The sequence below is a fragment of the Pempheris klunzingeri genome, chromosome 2 (genome assembly GCF_042242105.1).
Source record: "Pempheris klunzingeri isolate RE-2024b chromosome 2, fPemKlu1.hap1, whole genome shotgun sequence".
Taxonomy (NCBI): Eukaryota; Metazoa; Chordata; class Actinopteri; order Acropomatiformes; family Pempheridae; genus Pempheris; species Pempheris klunzingeri.
The window spans coordinates 8,852,576-8,868,347 of NC_092013.1; the positions used below are offsets into that span (position 1 = coordinate 8,852,576).

At 39.8% G+C, this 15,772-nt stretch overlaps 2 protein-coding genes across 2 annotated transcripts; both read right to left on the reverse strand.

The window, feature by feature from the left end:
- Positions 1 to 3,934: 3,934 nt before the first annotated feature.
- Positions 3,935 to 5,966, reverse strand: il10 (interleukin 10). Its single transcript, XM_070843446.1, has 5 exons — positions 5,799 to 5,966; positions 5,562 to 5,621; positions 5,239 to 5,403; positions 4,396 to 4,458; positions 3,935 to 4,279 (listed from the first exon to the last, which is right to left on the reverse strand). The coding sequence occupies exons 1-5, from the start codon at positions 5,964 to 5,966 to the stop codon at positions 4,169 to 4,171; spliced, it is 567 nt and encodes a 188-aa protein (XP_070699547.1). The 3' UTR covers positions 3,935 to 4,168.
- An 8,235-nt stretch (positions 5,967 to 14,201) lies between these two features.
- il19l (interleukin 19 like) lies at positions 14,202 to 15,534 on the reverse strand. The gene is made up of 5 exons (XM_070850764.1): positions 15,372 to 15,534; positions 15,107 to 15,165; positions 14,774 to 14,926; positions 14,611 to 14,673; positions 14,202 to 14,294 (listed from the first exon to the last, which is right to left on the reverse strand). The coding sequence occupies exons 1-5, from the start codon at positions 15,532 to 15,534 to the stop codon at positions 14,202 to 14,204; spliced, it is 531 nt and encodes a 176-aa protein (XP_070706865.1).
- Positions 15,535 to 15,772: the final 238 nt, after the last annotated feature.

The following is a 15,772-nucleotide window of genomic DNA, read 5'->3' on the forward strand; positions in this document are numbered from 1 at the left end:
ACACCTCTGGAGATAACTTCAAAAAGGAAAGATTTACAGGCCCTCAGTAATGCGCAGCGCTTTGGAGCATGTAAAGAATCTGATGGATGCAGCAATGTTGGTTTTTTTTTTTGGTTTTTTTTTATGAAATAATCTCAAAACTATAGTAGAAATTATGTTTCATTCACGCGTTTGATAGTTTTCTCACTGACCCACAAAACTAATTTGATACAAAATGAATGACAGCACATTAATGTAAAATGAATCAAAGTGATTCATTAGAGTTAATACTGTATGTCGGTTTAATCGTTGCCATTCTATATCTAAAAAAAGACTAAATTTACTTTGAAATTATCTATAGGTTAAAGGCATCTGGACCAAAAAATATGCTTACTACTAAAATTTCAAAATAATGCAAACACTAACACCAACTTGTTAAAGTTTACATCTTCTGGGTTATTGGTCCAGTTCATTAATTGAATACATTGATTATATCCTAAAGGAAATAAATGTATGATTAAATTATTTTCTCCGTATTTGACGTCTGGCCTCTACATTTGGAGAATTTTTCTTGTCAATTGCGTCTCCAGCTATGACTCAGGTTGGTGGGTTGCCTTGGGATTTGTGGCTTTTACACGGAGCGCACAGACTCAACTCGTGACAAACGAATTTGCTAGCATGACTGGACTGACTGGAATATACGCATTTGCGTAGCAAAAACAGTCTGGTGGCATTGAGTCAACACGGACATTTGCCAACACTGGGGTGTTCAGAGCAGTTTCCCACCAGAGCACAAGGGTTATTTCTCTACAGGTGCGAGGCAGCCGAAGGCACCCAACTTTCAGCTTTGAGTGAGATGAAACCCACAGTCATCTCTTTCTCTCTCTCTCGTCTATCAGGTAAGTGGGTAGGGGGTTAAAGGGGACTTCAGGGGAGTCCCTCATGAAAATAATCCTGTGGGGGTTCTACCCCATTGCCCCCACCTACAGCAAACCTCAGGACACCCACCCAGCATGCTCTTCGCAGAAGGAGAGACGGCCTAAAGTATTTTGAGAGGTGGGAAACATTAAGTGCATAAAAATCAGAAAGGTTACATAATATAGGTAGCTTCTGAGGTAGCCACCACGTCATCTTCTCATCAGTTTATCATCGGAGGATTCTCATCAAAGGAAATCGGATAAGATTCATTCATTCAGAATTATATAAACAATTTGTCTGCCTAGGCAGGAAACTGAAACATGTCTGCGTAAACGTGTCAGTGTGTCATGACTGGACGTCCTATTAAATGTGTGCGGAAACATGAGGGGATGAAGAATATGTCAGTTCAGGTGGCGCCACGTTTCGGAGTTCTTTGAAGTGGCGTGCTATCATGATTCTCACACATGAACACAGCTCCCCCACGGGACCGAGCTGGTCGCCGTGCTCTAGATGAGGTAGTAATAGCAAGATGCCACTCTGAAACTTGCAGTGAACCTTGACATGGTTTTCAGACTTGATCAAATGGAAAACCTTTTTGACATGTATCGGTTTGTCTTTTAAGTGAGCAGGAAATCGGATTGTTTTTACTGTCAAGTACAGCTCTGGGTACATGTTGTGGTTATTGTAGTTGCTTTGATTTTTTTTTTTTTTTTTTTTTCCTGTTCGTTTCGTTGCTGATTTTAAAAACATGCTTCTTTTGCAGGAGCACATTCTTCACTGTTTTCTAATGCTGTATTCAGGTCACATGATAGTTGTACTACAATACATAAATATACATGATGTCTGCTAATAAGCAAATGAAGCACTCGCAATGCAAATTAGTGCCAAACAGTAGCAACAATTTTTTTTTTTTTTTTTTTCTTCTCTCTGGCATTCATGTCAACTGCGTATTTGAAAATGTAACCTAATATTGTCATCTCCATATTCAGGAAGTACCATTTGTTGCCTTAATATGGAGTGGTGCTTATTATTGCTATTGGGAAACATTCCTTTGTCACACCTTAGTCACCGCTTACATATGTATTTTTCCAGTAAAGAGATGGAAAAGAAATTAGAAATTAAACCTAAACTTGACTGCTAAATTGAGATTTTTTGAAAATCTCTGCCTGCCAATTGCATGACTTGAATAGAGACTGACATGAGGCTGGACTGATGACGCAATGTGCTCTTTTTCAAGCGTTTAGTCTGTGATGCAGTGGATGGATATCTTACATGGGCTCAGCACGTATAGGAATGATGCATCACTGAAGCAGTGTCAGCAGAGTTGGATATTTTTAGCATCTCTACTCAAGAATCTAAACTTGTACTTGGCGTGCAAAAACTAATCTCAAACATCAAGATTACATCAAAATAATGAATCAGAATGGATGCTTTGATCACTTTTGCAACCCTCGATGATGGTTTTCTTGTGAGAAAAAACACCCACAACATCTGCCAGGGTTTGAACTTTCTTGACATTTCTGACTTGATGCGAACGACTGTGCAACACTATGAATGCCTTCTAGGAGAGACTGTCTATCTCTGTGTTATCCTCTTATTCAGATGTTAACATATCACCCCACTCTTCATGATGGACTCCTTTCCCCTCTCAAATGTCTTCAAATGTGGCCACTACCAACACAGTAAACCTTATTGATTTCACACAATCTAATTCTGTTCGTAATGAACCGACTTTCTATTTCTTTCTTTCTCACTCCAGTATCGTGTGTGTTTCACTCTTCCTAAACATTCAGCAGCTCTTTGTAGAAAATAGTGGCTGCTTTTACACGAGTCTGTTAGGCTTTCCATTCAACATTGTGCATCATAGTCCCCCTACTTATTGCGCTAATTTTGGGTGTTGCATCAGTCAACGATAACACTGATGACAATGATCGTTTCATTTTTTTTTCTCACTGCGCCTCGAAACCATTGCTCTCTGCATCCAGTCATTACATAACAGCCACGATCTTAACCAGCAGCAGCATTTCAACAGACACGCAAGAAGAGACTGATTCAACACTTTTTTTTTTTTTTTTTTTTTTTTAAGCGCTTTTAAAGGAGTGGACACAACACTGAAGAGCATGGTTCATCCTCGGGGACACTGCTGTTAACAGTGGTTAAGATAAGATAGCCATGCTCTAACAGACAAATGTTATGAATGATATTTTTTGCATAAGGCACCGTCATTGCTGGAATGATACTATTCAGATCATCCCATGTTGACTTAGCAAGTGACTGGCGAAGTCCTGGAGTAGTTTCAGTGCAGAGGCCTGAGTCAAGTCAGGAGTCAGTCATGTCAGGAACCATACAGACATTTGTGTAACTTTGCTGTCAGAGTGATGCACGTATATTTATTTAAATGTTATTGCGGGATGCAGAGTATGTTTTTGTGCCCCTTTTTGTTTAAAAAACAAACAAACTGTGTAGTTGCTTATGTATCAATGCATTGTGTTACAGATGAAGAATATATGCGCATAAAAAGGAACATTTTGAAATTTTTTCTCAGCTTTATTTTAACCATCAGTTTTGATTTATGACGTGTCTCTATGTGTGACTAAGTGAGACTGCTTTTGCGTGCATGTGTGTGTTAGTGCATGTGCAACTCTGCATATGCCATGAGGATGAGGCTGGCTAGTTACAGTTACCGTAAGTTAAGAGACAGCAGGGCCGCTGCTGGTAAGTGACGTACGCTGGTCACGTTTGAGGTTAGTGCATCACGCTGTTGAGTTTACACTCTAGTTGTTCCCCACATGTATATTCTGCGCTTATGCAGGATGTGTTGTATTCAGTGCTCTAGTGCTATCCACTTAGCCATTCCTGATAAACGGCACACGATTGCACCTTTATCATGTTGTGAAATAAAAATAAAAGGAGTTATTCATTACAAGTAATTTATTAATCTGTAACAATACAAATCCAGTCATAATAAATAAGAAATACATATTTATGATAAAAAAAATAAATATCACAGCTTCATAAGTGAGTTTTGATCATAACTTTGAATATATAGGACTCAATATGGTCCTAAAACACAAACTTGTCCTCAGGACAAAAGAGTAAACAGAAGTCTCAGAACAACAAATACATGAGTTCAACTAGCTCACGAAAGAGAATCAACATCTGGCAACAGTCAGACCACTGAAAAATATGGACTGAATGGAAAAGAGTGTAAGAGTCAATGGCTGTCTTGTCTTTTCCTCTCAAGTGTGATGTGATGAGGGTCAGCAGGTCTTCAAACAGAGGGCGCGTGGTTTCTGTGCCGTTTAGACGCCAGATAAGTCTCAATGTAGTTAAACAGCACATCCAGCTCACTCATGGCCTTGTATAGTCCTTTACTCTCCATCTGTGGACAAACACATGAGCCAGTTTATTAAAATAGTCAAAATACAACCATGTACATTGGATAGTACATTTCATTTTTCATATTTTCACTGCTGAAGATGAAATCTTGGCACTCACCTGAGTGTAAGTAGAGTTCAGCGTTTTTAGGTCAAACTGTTGCTTGCACGAGAATGCATTCCTCTGTGGGAGAGACAACAGAAAGATGATGTTACCACAGGGGCTACCAGCTTCTATACACTGCCATGCTCTGAATTCAGTCTCCATCCCTCCCAGACAGCACCCACTACCCCTACCCACTGAAGAAAGTGGTCACAGTTAATGGGTGCTCATGAATCTGCCGAGGGAGTAAGGATTTGTATGCAGCATATCAGAGTGGCGGTTAGGGCAAGGAACTTTGCTAGAAGCAGCATGCCCTCGCTTCTCTTCCCCTTTTGCAAGAAGTGGATGATGCACAGTCTGCACGCTGCTGCAGTGTAGGAATCACTGACTAATGCAATATTATCATGTCCTATGAGCCACTACTGTACTTTCTGTCGCGGTCAGCAATTTGCCTCATGTCAAAAAGTGTGGGGAATATTTTAACCACATATGACAACTGAAACCGATTTATAACTTGCATACGTTTTTAGGAGCAACCGTTCGCAGTCAAAGTTTGATGCTTTCAGTGCATTTAAAATGATTTAAAAAGTTGTGCTTTGAATTAATACCAGGAGCCTCCACGAACATTAATGTCACAGGTTTCATGTTGGGATTTCATTTTTTAAACTTAAGAGGTCCATTTTTAGTTATATCCTCGACATCCAACAGCACCACAGCGAGTTTTACGCATCAGAATCCTCATCCTCGGCAGACTGCTGCTTCACATTGCGCACGGAGCAGCGCAAAACTACATCTGAGCCCTCGGCAGCGCGCAATCGGTGCGCATATTCACATCTCTATCCTCACGTGTCAGCTACTCACACAGCTGGTGACATCACTGTTGAGCTCGTCGAAGATCTGCTTTATGGACTCCATGTGAGGCTTCAAGTCCTTGGCGTCCTCTGTAACTTCGGCCATCGCTGTTGGGAGCACTGTGCCCAGATAAAACTCCAGTATGCTGTTCATGGTGTGGCAGGCGAACGGAGTCTGAAGAGAGGGGGGGGGCGGACAAGCAGCAGGTTAAGCTCGAGTTCTTGTTTAACCCTTTGTTGGTGCGCAGGATGCTCGGCTCTTTTCTCTGCGCAGTTTCTGATTGAATTGAATACGTGAAGCAGCGCATTTGGAGAGATAACAAGGAAACTTACTTTAAAGGAGTCCTCCACGGTCTGGTCGAGCAGGGCTTTCTCTAAGTCATCGTTTGCTTCCTGCAAATAGGAGGGGGAAAAGTGTGTCAGTGGGCTGTGAGGCAGCAGTCTCAGAGAGGTGAGAGAGCACCTGGAGACTGACAGGACAGCGCTCCATGAACACATGGGGATTTATCCAAATGATGCACTGACTGACAGCAAAAGTCCCTGCAGAGTAAATACTGTGCTTTTACTCACATAGAAGTCCCGGATCTGTGAATAGTCCTCTCTGAGCTTCTTTAGCCTCACAGGGAAGGTCTCCACGAACCTGCAGCACTTACTGTTGCACACTGGAGTGCAGCAGACTGTGCTGAAGAAAGACAAGAGCACCAGGACGGACAGGAGGACAGACCGAGGAGGAGTCATGCTGGTGGACAAAGCTGGTGAAGTCTTCTGGAGGCAGAGTGGAGAAGAGTGGGCCCTCAGAATGGAAGATGCTGCTCGCTCAGTGGACGTTCAAAGGCTCTCTGTCTTCTCGGGGGATTAATCGTCATGGTAGGCTCTGATCTCTTGTCTTAATTTATAGCAAAATTGGCAGAGATACCTGAGGGAGGAGTTTTGCCTGGAAATGGTTAAACATGCTTCATACATGCGGGAAATTTTTTTTTTCAGAATCATGCATCATTACATGTGGGCTACTCCTCCCATGAGATAGGCTGGCACTATTTTAAGGTCTTGAACTCTCAAGGAAAAAAATACTGACACAACATTCATGGAATTTTGATATGATCATACATACATACACACACACACAAATATATATTCAATTACAATAATAAAATTATTACTTCTACCACTACTATGATTAATATTATTATAATTATTAATGTAGTAGTATCTGTTGTAGAAATGAGACTTCACATATCTGTCCCATATATACAGTACAGCAACATTGCCCTAAATCCACACTAAATTTGCACATATATGGAAGTTATATCAGATTCATTAACTGCATTAAGTACAGAAAATCACATCATATCATTCCTTGCATTCACAATAACGGAGGAAATGGTTCCACCCAGATGGAAATGATATTAAGCTGTGGCTTGACTTTGACGCTGTGGGTTCCCTCTCTATGTCAGACGTACGTACATACGTAATAAGAATCACCAGTGATGACAGGTGGCATTTCTTTTCTTTGCTTTTGCTTTAAATAGGTGATGAAGAAGGTGAAGTTTGCATATGCATTGCAATATACATATGTTCTAAAAAGGAGAACCCCTAGAGAGAAGGAAGGGTGGCAGCAAAAAAAGGTTTTCCCCTCAGTGCTTTTTCTGTTGTATGGAATGTCCACTTATCCGCAGCTAATTTATCTGTGTCGCCCATTTATGTTGAGCAACACTGGTGTTTTTAAAACTGTCGTAAGGAAAATCATTCCCAGTGATAATCTCTGCATGATGAAGACTTCACAATCTGTGCAAATAAATTCAATTTGTCACAGTTCAAGCTAATGTTCATTTACCGGATGAAGCTTGTGTCATACTGAATATAACAAAGTGTGCTTTTCATGAAATTAAATGAAAAAAAATAAAGGCAAGCACAGGTGAATGTGTAAAAACAGTAGACCGCTACTAGAATTAGAGGTTTTTAAAAAGGTTATTAGTTTGTTCCCAAAAAGGCCTTTACTTATGGAAGATTTAATATGCCAAAATGAATAAATCAAACTATATATCAAATATATATATATATATATATATATATACATATACACACACACACACACACACACACACATATTCATTAACAATACTGTTTATCCTCAGAGAGGTACAACCTGGACAGGTGACCAGCAAATTTTCAGGGTTGACACATTGAGACAGACAACCATTCACATTCATATTCACACCTATGGGCAGTTGCTAACTATCTCTACAATCTTTGGACTGAGGGAGGAAACTGGAGCATCTGAAGAAAACCCATGTAGATTTCGGTTGGCCAGTGGGAAAGAAAGGTCCCATGTGGCCTGCATGCTCAAACCTGCTAACCAATGCACCATTACGCCACACTATCATTTTTTCACTTTAAAGTCAAATCACAATACAGAAAACAAAGTGGGTGTGTTGTATTTTGATTTGCCAAAAGTAAATGTGAAACGCTGTCACTGCAGGTGCAAAAGAGCTTTTCCTTTTTTGTAATTAGAAAACAGTGCACTGTCCTATCGCAGCTCGGGGGAATGAAAGACTGCATCACGAAGGAAGGATATTCATCATGGTATGGATATTGCATTAAATTTAATTATGAAAGTAAAGACATACATAAAAAGGAGATGCATATAACAACATGTGTGGTGTTGTATGTGGCATTTTAAATCTTCCATAGTCTGGTGTATGTGTTATCTAGATTAACAAATCTTAACATTCAAAGATTTTAGTCAACATTCTTTTGTCATCTCAGTTTAGTGTGCACAAAATGGATGGTGAACAAATACTGCACTGGAAATAGTGTTTTGAAGTAGTTTAGCTGTGATATACTTATTTTTTTAGTTTATTCTTGGTCAAATGATGGCACGAGGAATACAAAGAAGTGAGTCAAACAAATTAGTGTACATCCAGTACAATGTCTCATTTTCATTTTTCCTTTAATTTGATCAGGTAAAAGTCATGGGGACAGCATTGAAACGTTGTAAGCGTAAACACAAACAGTCGTAAACACAAACATACGCATTGAAGACAAAGGGAGACACCATCACATTGGCTATTGAGAGAACATAAAAGCCAGGAAGAAGTTGTCCAATTAGTTCCCAGAGAATACTGTAAATTGCGAAATCCAAGAAACACTGTGGAAAGTGAATTGCAATAACACGCAGAAATTGTACTTGCATTCACAAATTACTGCAGCCAGAGGAAAACATGCTGGTTTAAACAGTAATGGATTTACATAAATGAGATGTTATACTGTAAATTGCTCAAAATATAAGAATGAGAAAGCTTTTTAATATCATCAACATATCAACGTAAAAATGTATTTCTTGACTCTGTCAAGCAATAAATATGTGTTATATGTATATGTATATATAACTATATGTACATGTTTTATGTATACATATGAAAGTACGAATAGAAATTAATATGAGTCAGCAGTAGCCAGTTTATGGGAAACCCCTCTAACTTGGTACTAACTATGTGTGTGTTTGTAAATGCATCTCCTCTAGTTGCATTTAGCTGTGTGATTTCATGATTTTGTGTGGTCGCACTTGCATTTTGTCTGCTGGTATTTCAGTTGTGGCTTTCTTTATGTGAGTGTGTGTGTGTGAGAGAGAGAGAGAGAGAAAATCTGCTGCTAATCTGTTTGTCTCCCTTACACACAACTATGGTAATAATCTAACCCAGCTGGGGGATGAAATCCTGATGTTCATTTTGATACATTAACAGCATAATATTACTAATCCTGTCTATCATGAACTGTTTAATTTCATGACATTCTCAACCTACATTTGCATTTCTTTCAGTTTGTCATTTTTCCAAAGTGTAAGATTATATGAGTATGAAAATCAGGTGGGTGTTTGATTGTTCTATTTTTGTTCTCTCTGTGTCGTCATGCCGTCGTACTTTTCTGATGAGACAATATTACTGAAATTAGTTTGATTAAAATTCTAGGTCACAATCACGTGACTTTGAAAACATCTTTCATATTAGCAAGTAAGAAGTCTGTGATATTTCTCATCCTGATTGTTCTAGTTCAAACTGTTCAAACAGTTTCCTTCATTCAGCTCTAACAGCTACCAACTCTCCATGTCACGTTCTCACCGCTTCCTTTAAATGGGGCCAGAACTGAATCAAATCTCATTTTACAAGCATCACCTTGTCGATCATTCAGTCAGCAGAACATCGTCTGCTCTTCTGGAGAAGATTAGGTGCTAATGTGGTGAGAGTGTCTCTTTGTTCTTGCTGGTCTTCCTTCCTAACCTCCAAAACTACGTTTCTGAGGTTGTCACTAACCAGTGCTCAGAATATGGAGTCAGCAATACTGCAGCAGCTTAACTGAAACCTGACGTGATATATCCAGTTGATTCATCCCTCTGAAACACAGTGAAAAACCAGTTGACTTTGAACTTATATAACAAATTGACATATTTGGTGTGGATGCTGGTCGCTGTTTGCATGGTCAACTTGACTGTGAATGCTTGGGCTTTGCAGAGCAGATGAGTCTGCATAGTGTACTTGCTACTGTCTCGCTTAGAGGAAATATAGGTCTATATGTATTTATAAATAGATTCACCACATTCCTCTTTCGCTGTCACACAGGTGTGTGCTAACATTGCAGAGTTGTTCAATTAGGCTACCAAGAAGAGAGGAAACTATGATAAATGTATATGAGGTGTCATGAGGGTCATTACAACAGCATCCTGCCCAACCTCTCACAAAAACTCATACATTGGTGGGTGTTCTGACAAGTTCTACAACAGCTGAAAAGTAGGGGGGGCGGATGCCCATAATGAGAACTGTACAGTGGAAAAGCCATATTCCATCTGTTTGACCTGTGAGTGGCCCACATAGTCTCCTCTGGACGTAATAACATAACATAACTTCCTCGGAAACCTTATCATCTCTAAAGACCTGAGCAAGCAACATTAGATTAATATATTGCTGTAACCTGAAACTGAAGTAGCCCTGCCCTTCTGCTGAGCAGAAGATTTAACTTCCTCACTGAGTTCCCTCTGTACACAATGTTCAGTTTGACCTGGACATTATGAGTAATTTAAGATTACATTAGCTTTCAGGTTTGATCAGTTGATACACTCTTGTATAATGCTTCCAAAAGTGTCACATTTTATTCTCTATACTGTTTTTAGAGTGTTTTGGTGCAAGTGCGTAAGCACATACGTGCATATTGCCATTTGTATATGTGCCTGTGATGGTGTTAACCGCTATTATGTAAGCAGCGCTCATTGTGACAGCTCATCTTTTTCCAAAGTTCAAACCTGTTCAAACATCTGCTGAATTTATGAAAGTAAAAAATAACAGTTTCTCAGTTTTGAATGATGAATCACAGTCTATTTAATTTTTTTTCACATTAATTTGGTTATTGGTCTTCTTGGGTGTGTGTGGAAAGCAGGAGATTCATTCATTGCCAATCAACATGCAGCTGCTGACGCTGATGTTGCTCACTTGCATTAGATAAAATATTGTGTTTTCACTCATCACCACAAGAGGGTAATAATGTAGAGCAGTCATTACTTTTGCTGCACTCCTTTTGGATCTGTCCAAGAATTTTGATACAGTTGATTATAATACTTTCTCTGATGAGCTCACACACTTCAAATTTATATATCTCCAATAGAGTTCAGACTGTTGTTGCTGATAGTTTAAAATCAAGTCTCCAGATAGTTGTTAAAGGTGTCCCACAAGGATCAATATTAGGGCCCTTGTTATTTACACATATATAGTATTTATTTTCCAACTAAATGTTGCAATTTCCTTTTTTCTGCTACCATCTTGTCCGGCCATCAGCTCCCTTGCAAATCAGGCCTTCTCCAAATTACAGTCTTTTTAATATACATGTATATAAGAAATAATAACAATAATCAAAGCTCGTTCTAAACTTAAAATGCAAATTTTTCTTCAACCTCCTCACTCAAAAATGTAAAAAAAACATGGATCCTTATACAGAAATAGAGCTTTTTTCTCCTTTCAAAACAGAAAAGCCACAATGCAATCCACTATCTACATCTACTACTATCTACACTGGACTATTGAGACATGCTATAGGCTCATTTTGCTGCCATTATTACAATCGTGTAGCCAGTAAACCAAGATAATTAACCCATTTAAATGAATTCAAAATGAACAACCACAACACTGAATCACAGAATATCTTAACTTTAAAAGTTCCTCATACTGATAATAACTCTCGACGGGGGAGTACTGGTTTCCAGTACTATGCACCTCAAATAGACACCAGTTCCTCTAAATTACCTTAAAGTTCTGCTTGCTGATGTTTTAAATATTTTTAAATGATTTTTTTGAAATATTTTTCCCAACAAAATGTTAAACCAAATCTCTGTAAATGCTGTAAACCAACCAGATTATCATTCCCAGAGTGAAATAAACTGGTCAATGGGTTTACTCCTTAGCTTCCCCTGCTGTCCACTGACAAACACGCACACAAGACACAAAAAACAGCATGTCTGCCCCGTCTGATAGAGACACTCACAAAGGTCAGATTACAGCAGCTGCCACACTTACTTATTATACACTTGTGCTCTCTGATCTCACTGACAACAAAACAACTAATTTCAGCAAGTTTTCAACCATTTGAAGGCATCATGAACTGAATCATTTGTCAGAATAGTGGCATGCAGACATGTACACCCCACAAGCAGATTTTCTTGGTGGGCACATGCTGTAGTTGAGCCACAGAGGAAAACTTTTCCAGAGACCAAATTAATTTATGTTTTCTGAGCCACAATAGTCCACAAGAGGAATTTTAGGAATTTACTTTTAAATTTGAAGGTTAATCCTGTAATTTTATGTTGGCATGGAGCGCCGGACGGATGGGGGGCGCCACTCGGGGATGCAAATTATTACCGGCAGCTGGCGCTCTAGGCGACCGCCTACATGGCCTATGCCTAGAGCCTGCCCTGGCTGTAAGGATGTGACAACCCCTCCCGATCCTCCTCTTCCTCGTCTTGCATGTGTCTCACTCTGCTCTTTGTTGCAGTCTCTGGGAGATGGTGGAGCTGGGAGGAGCTGGGAGCAGCTGAGTTACCTGGCCAATAGGGCTGGGCCTCCAGAAGGTATAAAAGGCCTGCCTGCATAGTTGTTAGCTCTCTCAGCTAGGCCTGCATCTGCCACCCCAGCCACCGCCTTGGTTTGTTCATCATTCAACATCCACCACACACGTTCACACATCCATACACTACCGAGTTTAAGCTTTACACATTTTACATATTTCTGATTATTTTTGGTTTATTTCAGTTAAATCAGATATTTGCTGATGGCTATTGTTGTGTATTGCCTCCCTTCTTGTTGTCTGCCCTGAGCCAGGCAGTAACAGGAGGTGATTGGAGTCTTTCTCTTTGATGAAATTTGAATGTTATTCTTTTATTTTGCATTATACATTACACAGGGACTGCTCTGCCCATGAAAATGGTTTAAGTGATGTGGATCTCAAGAGCAAAGAAAAAGTCACAGAGCACCCGTGATGGGAAAGACTCCTAGTCAACAGGGAGGTTGTCCATTTGTTGGGAGTCAAATGGCTGAAGGCTACCTGTCAGTGTATTTGATGTCTGAGATTAATCAAGATGGTTTGAATCCGCTGGCTGGCAGGTTTGTGGTTTGAACCATGAACATTTCACAGTTGGCATGTTCTTCCTGTGCTCATGTGAGTTTTCTCTGCGTACTCCGGCTTCCTCCCACAGTCCAAAGACATGCAGGTTAGGTTTACTGGTGACTCTAAATTGTCCGTAGGTGTGAATGGTTGTCTGTCTCTATGTGGTGCCCCTGTTATTGGTGACCAGCCCAGGGTGTACCAGAAAAATCAATGCAAATTTGTGTAACAGAGCTTTGTTTTTCTTTCCCTTTATCTCACAACTCCTCAGATTTATCTTGTGACTAGTTGGAGGGGTCTCAACCCCTATGTTTGGAACTACTTGACTAAACTACCTGGCTGTATCTGAAATTGATAGAGTAAGTAAGTAGTAAGTAAAGGGTGTGGTGTCTCATTCACTGGTTTCACCATGAGAAAGCAAACTGAAAAGTAAGACAATTTTCTGCAGCTAGATGGCTCTAGTTTAAGTTTCATTTGTTTCTCAATTTACCAATAACTCCTAAGTGAAAGAGTGTCTCACAAAAAATGTGTGTTTTGCTGAATAGCAGACGGTGTAGGAGTGTGAGAACTAAGTCAGTTTGCATTTTGTTCTCCTTGTCCTTTCATTTGATGATTTTGCAAAAATGAACATGATTTGATTTTTAGGTCACTGACTTGTGACTCAGAGGACGGGATGATGAGTGAAGTGAAGGTTCACTGAAGGCTTGTGAAGGCTTCATATCATTCATTATGCCAGACTTCATTTACCTGAAATGTAGTTTAGTAGGTCATAACCATCCATCATGCTGCTGCTGCTGTGAATGATGGTTACCACCTCTAAATTACTGTCTTAAAACACTGTATTTTTTGTTGATCACCACTATATGGTCATTTAGAGCAGACATCACGTGTTTTTTTTTTTTTAAATGAAACAGTCAGAGTTTATAATAAAACGTTACAATAAAAGGTTGAAATTGAAAAATGTCTTTAGTTTGCATAATAACCTTACAATAGATGCACACATACAATACTTAAACAATGTTCTATTTTTGATAAATATACTGTCAAAACAATTATGTCTTTTTAAATATAAATATTGTATCAAAACTTTCAGTCCACATGACAGTGGATCTCACACACACACACATTAAGTTAATACAAGTACAAAACAAAGAAATGCACATTGGCACAGAAGTGAAGTGGACACATTTCTAACTTTCACTGTATGTACAAGTAATATCAAGTCAAGAATTACTTGACATCATCACAACATCTTAAATGTTATCGTGGGAACTGATCAACTGCTGGCACTGTGGGACTGCAGTGTTATGTTGATTCTGAGTGTCCGTCCGATCATGGCTGTGTTTTCGGGCTGAGTCCTTCGAGCCACTCCAGCACGGTGTCCAGCTCTCCAACGGCCTTCTGTGCTGCCTGGTTTATTTCCAGCTGTTCAGCGTGAAAGAGAAAAAAGGAGAAAGCAGTGGATTTAATGGTGAACCTAAGGAAACCTGTAGGAACAATTTTCTGTTTGCTTTGTCTTGTTGCGCAGGCTTTGGTTAAATCAAGCTACGCCTGGAGTATTTGTGAGGAGTCCCAGTTGGTTAGGCATCTAATATCTTACATTTACGCTCCTAAGTGATTCTGCCCTCAGCTCCTCTGCAGGCACTAATTTATACCATTTTCAGAACATATAGTCTATATAAATAGTTTAAATGGTCCCAACATTTATGAGAAGTATAATGAATTACAGGAGACTACATACCTTGATAAACTCAGCATGCAGGGAGTCAATTGTTCTCTGTGTCTCCTCTGCACAGGTGCAGTGCTGAAAGAAACGCAACACGATTATCAATACAACTTATTGCTATTTGTTATTAAAGCATGTGTTATCTTCAGACAACAAACTTACTGAACAGCCAACTTACACATTTATGAATATCTCTCCTGATGCTGACAAAAGCGTTGGCCAGGGCACTGGAGGAGCGTTGCTGCTGTGGCTGAGAGGAGGCGTAGTTGCCGAACACTCTCTCAACGTAGAAACGCAGCACAAGGCGCAGGAAACAGCATGTCTGCCCCTCCTGATAGGGACACACAACGTTCAGAATACAGCAGCTCTCACACACCTCAATTGCATACTCATGTACTGATTATGAAGCATTGGGTGACTTATGGCTGAGGACAGAGAAATATTAAACATCTGAAACAGAAAATTAGGATAGAAAAAATATAATCAGCACTGCATGGTAAAAACAACACACCTGAACATCTTTCATCAATGATTTGTCCAGAAGTTTCACTCCAATCTCACTGTCTCCTTCTTTCTGTAATGCAAAGGCCACAAAGAACAAGAGAAGATACATAAGTTTCCATCCACTTCCATGTCTCAAGCACAGTGCTAGCTGTGAACACTTGGTGTGGTAAAGTGCTCGCCTGTGTCCGCATGCTGTGCCAACCCATAAGGCATTTGTTAATTTCTGTGATCCATTTTGAGTCTGTGGCTTTCAGACTGTGTTTGCATTAAACTCACCGCATATGATTGTATGGTAGAGTAATATTTGCGCAGTTCGTGCGTGTGAACGTTGACAGAGCAGCTGTCCAGCTGCAGAGTTCGACTCTGAGCGAGTTCACTCAGACAGCTGAGCAGGAGGAGCAGGCCAAGGGAGCAGCCAAGCAGCATCTTCATCATTGCGGTTATCTGGTGGATACAGAAACATTTTGGCCATTGAAAACTCTCCAGATTAATTTCTGAGAAGCACTTATTTTATGGAGGTAAGAGTAGGGGATTAGTTCAGTTATTGCTTATTCTGTTTCACATATATTTGATCAGGTGTCAGATGTCCAGAGCCCAAGGTTATGCCCTCACAATTCTTGATTTGTACAAGCAACATTACCAAAACCAGAGATACTCAATTTATAATGGTTTA